Source organism: Monopterus albus, unplaced genomic scaffold (genome assembly GCF_001952655.1).
Source record: "Monopterus albus unplaced genomic scaffold, M_albus_1.0 scaffold94.1, whole genome shotgun sequence".
In the NCBI taxonomy this organism is placed as follows: domain Eukaryota; kingdom Metazoa; phylum Chordata; class Actinopteri; order Synbranchiformes; family Synbranchidae; genus Monopterus; species Monopterus albus.
Genome location: NW_018127974.1, coordinates 2631040 through 2639106, shown reverse-complemented (window position 1 = coordinate 2639106; position 8067 = coordinate 2631040). Strand labels below are relative to the sequence as shown.

At 42.2% G+C, this 8067-nt stretch overlaps 1 protein-coding gene across 1 annotated transcript in view; it reads left to right on the top strand.

The window, feature by feature from the left end:
• Positions 1 to 7514: 7514 nt before the first annotated feature.
• Positions 7515 to 8067, top strand: part of LOC109964950 (uncharacterized) — an 11949-nt gene continuing 11396 nt past the window's right edge. The window contains exon 1 of the mRNA XM_020608579.1: positions 7515 to 7949. Within this exon, the coding sequence (XP_020464235.1) occupies positions 7515 to 7949 (435 nt within the window). The remainder of the gene's footprint in view (positions 7950 to 8067) is intronic.

Below are 8067 nucleotides of genomic sequence, written 5' to 3'. Positions count from 1 at the left end.
CCCGCCCGGCCCCCCCCCAGCCGCTGCGGCCACCGTTTCCTGCCTGGCATCGCGGCCGCCCTCCCGAGCGGCCTTCCCGGACTGCTGCCTGGCTCTGTTTTTTGGGGGCGGCCTCCCCGAACTGCTGCCTGGCTGTTTTTCGAGGTCGCCCCATGGACTAGGACTTTATTTTTTGGGTGGCTTTTTTCTATTTTTGTTCTTTTGCCTGTTTGGTCCGGGTTCCCCTTGTCGGTGTTGTGGTCCCTGTGGTTGTCTTGTTCTTTGGGGTTTTGTTTTTCTTTCTTCGTGCCCTCCTTCCTGGCCCCTTCCTCCCCCCCTGCTTGGTCCTGTTTTGGTTTGTGTTTGGATGTCTGGGAGCCATCCTTGTGGGGGGGGTACTGTCATGATTCATTTCTACTGCTTCCTGTCTGGCTTTTATTTTGACACTATTTCCTGTTTTTCACCTTAGTTCTGGTCTTTTCTTTACGTTCATCACTCACATTAGTTTCACCTGCTTCGTTGTTATGTGCACCTGTTTTCTTCCCTATTTAGGCAGCGTCCTCCCATGAGGACGCTGCCAGATTGTTCTAGACCCCAGCTCTGACTTTCCCGCATTCCTTCGGTTTTGGTATTTCGTGTTTTGACCCGGATTGTTTCTTTGGACCATTCTATTCTGCCTCGCCCACGGTGTATGATTATCGGACTTTCTCTATTGGACTACGCTCTGGACTATGTATTTTGGATCACCTCTGTTGGATGTGTTTGCTGGCTCTTATCTCGGACTGTTAATAAGGACATGTGAGTTTTGTGTTTTCACCGTGTCTTGTATGGTTTTCTTTTGTTCAACGTTAGTTCTCTTAATAAAGAGACAGGTTTGTTTTACACTTCCTCGTCTGGCCATTTAATTGAGTTCACCTAACACTTTTCGACCGCATTACGCGCCGTTTCTGACAGTCTTTTCATTGTTTTCTCCCCGGATTCCCTATATCTCCCTGCCTGTCACGCTTCCACCAGCATAATCATCCATCATCACCTGCTGCTCATTAACTCCTGGACTATCCTGCCATATATACGCCCTCTTTCCATTCATTCCCCACTGGTTCATTACGCACCCATGCTCCCTCCCGTCTTCACTCACCTGTGTCCTGACCTGCTATTCTGCACTCTCCAGCTCTCTGTTTTTGACTCTGCACTCTCCAGTTCTCTGTTCCCTGGCCCTGTGCTCTTCAGCTCTCCGTTCCCTACTCTATCCTGGATCACGACTTAGCCTGATCGTCTCACCTACTCTCCTGCTTCTCCTGATCTCCGGTGTGGGTGCGGCTCCTCAGCATTCTCTCCTCCTGCATGATCCAGAACCTGCTCTACCTCTGTCCCATCTAGTGCCTGCTCTGTCTCTGTCCCGTCTCTTCTCCACCCAGTAACCTGATTATTATTTATTAAATAAACTCCATTTGTGTTCCACTCCGTGTGTGTCTACTTATTGGGTCCACCACTTGCCTGCCCACCTTGACAGTAAATTTTATTGTATAAATGTGCTTTATAAATAAAACTGCCACATAGTACATAGTTGTACCCAAATAAAGACACATGCACATAGCTATACGGAACAATCATTCAAATAATCAAATTTTGCCTAAAGGAGGTGTAATAGTAATATGTAATGTAAATGGCTGTAGTAAGTGCTTTGAATACTGCTAACTAGTAGCTACAGTATGTACCAGCCAATCAGCATGATTGCAAAATGTATTTTTGCAGTATTACCTAATCACAGATCTGCTGGCTTCATAGTATGTGTCAGCTGATAAGTAACAAGAAATGGCAGCAAAGTAATGCCACTTAGCTGTTCTGGAGCCTTTGGTTGGGTCAGCATGGGTCAGCAAGTGTCAGCAAGTTCTCCAGCCTAAATGCCAATATACTGTATGTTGCTTGTCCTTGTTGAGTTGGGCCCACAGAACTACTCCAGCAGAACACTTGTTGTCATGGTAGCAATAATACAGACCTTTTCACCAGCAGGCATGCTGGACCTTCATCATCATGCAAACAGTTACAGATATGGAACTGCCACTGTTTGATCAGGTTTAGGAACAAAAACAGTTTGGTAAGGTTTAGGTAAATGTTTATGATTTGGCTCAGAAAGGTGCTTCCTTAAGATTACAGGTTCTCTCTCATCACCATTACAATAATAAAAATGTGGTTATTGTTGTGGGCTGATCATGGATTAAAAAAAAAAACCCAAAGTTTCACACAGGAATTCAATCCATTAACCCCTATATTTTTCACTCTATACACTGTAAATCATTTCAAGCTGGTCCAGCTTAGAAACCTACAGTAAGTTCCCTTGTTGCTGAATATAAAAAAAACAAGTTCTATAAACTTATATTAGGTTATCTTTGTATCAGTATTGGTCCAAGTACACAGCAGGAGGGACAGAATTCAGTACTAACCTCAATCATGGTTAACATTGTTTTTATTATGAAACACCCAAGACTTAATTTAACATGTGCTGTATTGAAGACATACAGCAAATTTCCATCATGAATGGGCTCTTCAAAATACAACAAAGAACAGTCTTTGGAGAGGTTTAATTTACAAGCAAGCATGCTGGGCATTCTGCTAATTTGGTTTCTTTAAAAATGTAGTTTAATGAATTGAGTGAACTCTCAGCCTTTCATTCATTCAACTCTTGATTGAGTCAGAACACGAGTCAGAACAATTCATGCATGTAAGTTCCAAAGTGGTCTGAAAATAAAAATTTGATATTCTAGCTTGAGTTAAGAGTAGCTATAGAGGCCAGAACAATAGATGCTAAGTTGAGTTGGGCCTGGTTAATACCTGAATGGGGGACCACCTGGGAATACCAGGTGCTGCGCACACCCAGCCAGCTGGGCTGGACAAGCCAGTGCACTCCTCATGCTGGTCCCATGCCTGGATGAAATGGGAGGGTTGCATAAGGAACAGCACCCAGCTTAATTAATGTGTGCCGAATCAAATTTATGTAATCCACCGGTGACCCACAATGGGAGCAGATAAGACATGACAAAAAAAAAGTTAAATTAACAAAACTTACATACTGACATTAAGATTCCTCAAAATTCCTCTGTGATGTTTTACAGTAAGCTAACTTCCTCTTTCGCTTGCATCATAATTACTACGGTCACTAGAGGTCACCAACAATAACTTGTAACCGTTGGTCATAACACAGTAAGGAGCTTGCACAGATGACATATGGGCTCATGCTTTTACAGGAGAACAGTCTGTACACAATCTTCCTTAGCAGATGGAGTTTGACCAGTTGTCATGGAAATATAGATGTTTAGCAGTGCGACTGTTTTTTGTCATGTGCTGTTTCAAAGTTCAGGACCATAATTATCAGACTTTTTAAAACTCTAAAATATTGGTATTGGTATCTGCCTCATACATGAAGTATTGCATGGGCTTTATTTTTGTAGCAGATCCAGATCTAGATGTGGTATTTCTAATTTCTCCTATTATTAATGTACATATTCTATAATTAAGATTATAGAATTAATATTACTATGTTATAAATTTTATCAAATTAAAACACTGTGCAGCCATTGCAAAGCTTTACTTTATCCAGATGTTACTGTAGTGCTTTTTTCACTGAGTCACTTGAGAAAACTTGTCAATAAAAACTGCATTGTGACAACTTTCTTCTTAGATTTTTTCTTTTTTCTGGTCTTTTTTTAAATTCATTTTGTGTTTCTCTAGGTGGCAGTCGTTGTTTTTTTGTCTTGTGCAAACATGGTGGCTGCAGCTAATGCTGCCCAGGCTACCTACTCTTCCCTTCCTGTTCTGTTCATTCAATACAAAATGGAAACACACACACACACACACACACACACACACACACACACACATATGCCAAAACAAAACAAAACAGACATTGCTGTCTGTGCAGTGTCTGTGAGTATATGGAGCAGCAAATGGAGGAGCTAGGTGTTATATCATTCAGACAAAAAGGAGCAACTAAATATACATTATGATGCTACAACATCTAGCTAGAAAAGACAGATCCTGTTTTTCTACAGTGCTGTAAATGGTCAAATGATGGTGCTGATGACAATGCTTTTAAATAGCACTGCACAGTATGTGAGTACCCATTGTTGCTCTTTCTTTCTCGGTCTCTCTCACTCTCCCTGCCGCCTCCACGGTGATGCGTGTTGCATTAACACTGAGGTGAAGAGTGGGAGGTAGAGGGCAAACTGAGAGGGTTACAAGAGGGATGGAGGGAGCCAGAGAAGAAAAGAGTGTGTGGGAGACTGAAACATAGATAGATAGATAGATAGATAGACAGATAGATAGATAGATAGATAGATAGATCTGTCATTCCGTCATTTAATTTCTCCTTCATCACCTCTTTTCTAAAATGTCTGATCTTAAAATGTCTGATCCTAATGATTTCCCAAGGGTAACCCACTCAGGTCAAACTAAACCTAAAAGGGAATGAGACAAGAGGGAGAGAGAAAGATAGCGATACAGAGAGATAACAAGTGAGGGATGAGAAGGAGAGATGAGCTGAAAGAAGAGACAAAAAAGGCAGATGGAGAGAAGTTGGTCTCTTTGCAGTTCCAAAGCTCTTAAAGCCCCAAAGCTGTATGGAGTATAAATGGGTTGGGGGAGAGAGAGACAGAGGAAGAGAAGGAAAGAGCAAGAGGTAGAGAAAGGCAGAATCGAAGAGAAAGCTATAAGGGAATGAGAGCGAAAGGGAGAGGAGGAGGAGGAGGGTTTGCGTTGGTGTGTTGGTTGGCAGAGAGCGCGCTTGTCAAAAAAACCTTCCTCTGACAGAAGGCATGATTCACAGCAGAGAGAGAGGGAGAGAGGGAGAGAGGGAGAGAGAGAGCGAGAGAGAGAGAGAGAGAGAGAGAGAGAGGGGAGACAAGCGGCAGAAACAGAGAAAACAGCAGAGATAAAGAGAGAGAGACAGAGAGAAACGACCGAGGTGCAGATGCCGGTAAGAAAAACAAACAAGGACGCTGATTTGAGGCACAATGACAACACATTACCAGGATGGGACTGAGTTCGATGGACTGGATTTACTGATGCCTTTTAATGAGTGTGGCCACGTTGATAAGGTTCTGGCTTTTCTATTGATTGGGGGGAAATAGAGCAGGTGGCAGTGGCAGGAATGAAAGAGAGAGAGATGGGGGGAGAGAGAGGATGCTTAAGAATGAAGGCACTCTGAAAACATAGAGACAGAGACAGAGAGACTAGGAATGATTCTCAATTATCAATAGGCTCCTTTGATGGCGCTTAACTGATTTGTGAGGAAAGCATCACTGATGCATGCAAATGAGATAGCTCTAACTCTTTAATATTGCATTTGAGATGGATATTAGTGTGGATACTTCAGGACTACTGTGGAAAGCTTTCTAAACATGTTTTCAATATAGGACTGACAATTTGTTCTTTTATTGGTGTGGATGAAAGATGCACTCTTTTTGAATCCATAAAGGATTTTTAATTCCTCTTTTAACTTTCCCTCCTCTAAACTGTGTGTAGTGAAATTAGTCAGTGTTGAGCCAAGATTACCGGATTTCTCAGTGTCTGTGGTGATGCCACACTTCTGTGGTCAAAATTTGTGTTAAGTGGCTTTATCTTGTGATGTTGGTGGCTTCCTGTCAGAGAACAATTATAGCTAATCACCATACTAAGTACTGTTGTTTTTTTCCCACAGAGGTAGAGTATGAACCAGTTTGGTACATTCAAAGTACAGTAGGAACATTAAGCTCAAATCAGATGTTCACAGTCATACATATGGTGAAAAATTCAGGTTCTGATTCCTCATAGTGATGGAGGGAACAGATTTGAAGGAATATTGACATCACCTTCCTGACTTTGTTTTTGGCAGCAAATTTGCATTGTGCTTTAAGGCTGGTTGGTGCAGCTTAGTGTTTAGCCTGTCCTTGAAGTTCTACATTAAAAAAATCTTTTGTCTTGTCTCTGAAGTGTTATTTACTTCTATGAAGGCTGTTGATATATGTTTTAAAATGTGCCTTTTATTAAATCAACCAAAGGGTTAGCCAATTACAACACTTTCTAGAACAGCGTTCAGCCTGTCCTTGGAAGAAAAACACTGACAGCATTTTTGAAGTGATGGCTTGACTACTGAATTACCAAAAGTGAAAACCTTTTGAGAAATCAGTGTCATAATCTGAAACCAACAGTTATGTTTCCATGTGGGTTTCATGATCAGCACATGGGGTTTCTCCTCCCAGCATTATTGATAACCCACTGATGACTTGTGATCCTAACAGTCTAATCAATAGATTACCACGGTTCTAGACAGCTATGGGCTCTTTTTGCTGTCACTTGTTTTGAAAGTTCTCTGTACATTTGAAATTAAAGAGGTGCTCCAGCAATTTACTGTTGCACTTTCAGTAAGTTGGAGCATTCACAAGAGACAGATTTAAAAAGATTCACAAAAATTGAATCAGTGGGGCCTGAAATATCTTGACTTTTACTTTCTGTGGTCAAGTGCCATAAAACAGTGGATTATGCAGTTCCCATAATGCAGTGTCTTTCATTGGCTGCCTGATAAATGCCTCATATAAGCTTTCTGTTAAAAATGTGAAGTCTCACTCCAAGGTAACTCTGATGACACCATCATGGTTGTTTTGTCAGACTTTAGAAAGCTCCATTCAGAGCCACAGAAGCCATTAAACAACTGTTTTCACAGGCTGAGTAGCACTTTTGGTGACAAGTAAACTGACATGTTTAAGATTGGTGGAGTGCCTTTTTAATTGGACGTGCAGCTAATATTTTAATACTGAATATGTTAATATCAACTCACATTGATATTTGTGGAGAGACTTTTCAAGCTGTTTTACATCCATATCTTTTTTTGTTGTTTGCTTTCTTTTCCACAGAATCAACAAAAACAGCCAGAATGAGAGAAGCAGAATTCACTGGATTCAATCCTCCATCCACTGTACTAGGTCTTTCTGTCACTCTGTGTCTGACTGACTAACACTCAGCTGGATAAAGATTTAATTGGCTCTGATCACACAGGCAGAACAATAAACAACCCAAATAAATACAAATGAAGTCAGGAGAGAGTGGGAGAGAAGATGAGCTAAGAACAGCAATCCCGTGGACATAAAAACTGGACATATTTTTTCTTATCTTTTCATTTATTTCTCCAAAACGTGGCTGGAATTATTTCTCAAAATAGGATTTCATTTCTGAATTTCATTTGGACATTATGCTGATTACAGTGTTTTTATGTCATGGAGCTACTGGCAGTTAGATTTTTTTCAATTATAAAACTGTCCTGGTCTCTCATTAAAAGAGAAGGAATATGCTTGAGTATATTGCAGTGAAGGTATCATTTCTCCGATTCTTTTATTCAGCCATGGCCCTCTCAAAGCCAGCTGACATGTGTCTTGCACATTCTGAAAGTCATTTTGCAAACAGTTTTTTTCAGAATTAGTGAAATTAACAACTTCACAATTCACTCTTCAAGCTTTACACGTGCCTCCCACCAGCCCCTCCCACCGCCAGCCATCCGACCAATTATGGGCAAGCCTCTTAGCCGTCCCGGGTGTTTCAGGAAAAGCTCCTGCTGCCTGGAGAAACATGGCGCTGGGGATGGGGGAGTGGGAGCACCAGACGGTGCATTGGAAGGGGGATACGGAGACGGCTACGTACCCCAGCGGTCCATCTATGACACCATGTGCATCAATCAGCAGATTGACAGCCATCACCACCACCGTGGAGGGTCCATGCGGCTAGATGGTGGAGGTGAGGGGAGCTTTAGCTACTCTGCAAGTGGCTCCCTCAGGATTAGTAGGTCCCCGACTGACATGTTTGATCCTCAGCCTCGCTCTTTAACTACGAACCCTTCATTCGTACGACGACTGGATGAAAGAGCCATCTATGATTCGTTGAAGCTTGGGGGTCAAGATGTCGATGGTGGGGGCTGCCATTCACCAGGACGCTTCCCTCGATCAGTTTCACCCTCTATGTCTTCATTCTCAGCACCAGGACTGTCCTCCTCATCCAAGAAACACCACCATCACCACCACCATCACCATGGAGACAGCACAAAGAGCAGAGATGGACGGCATT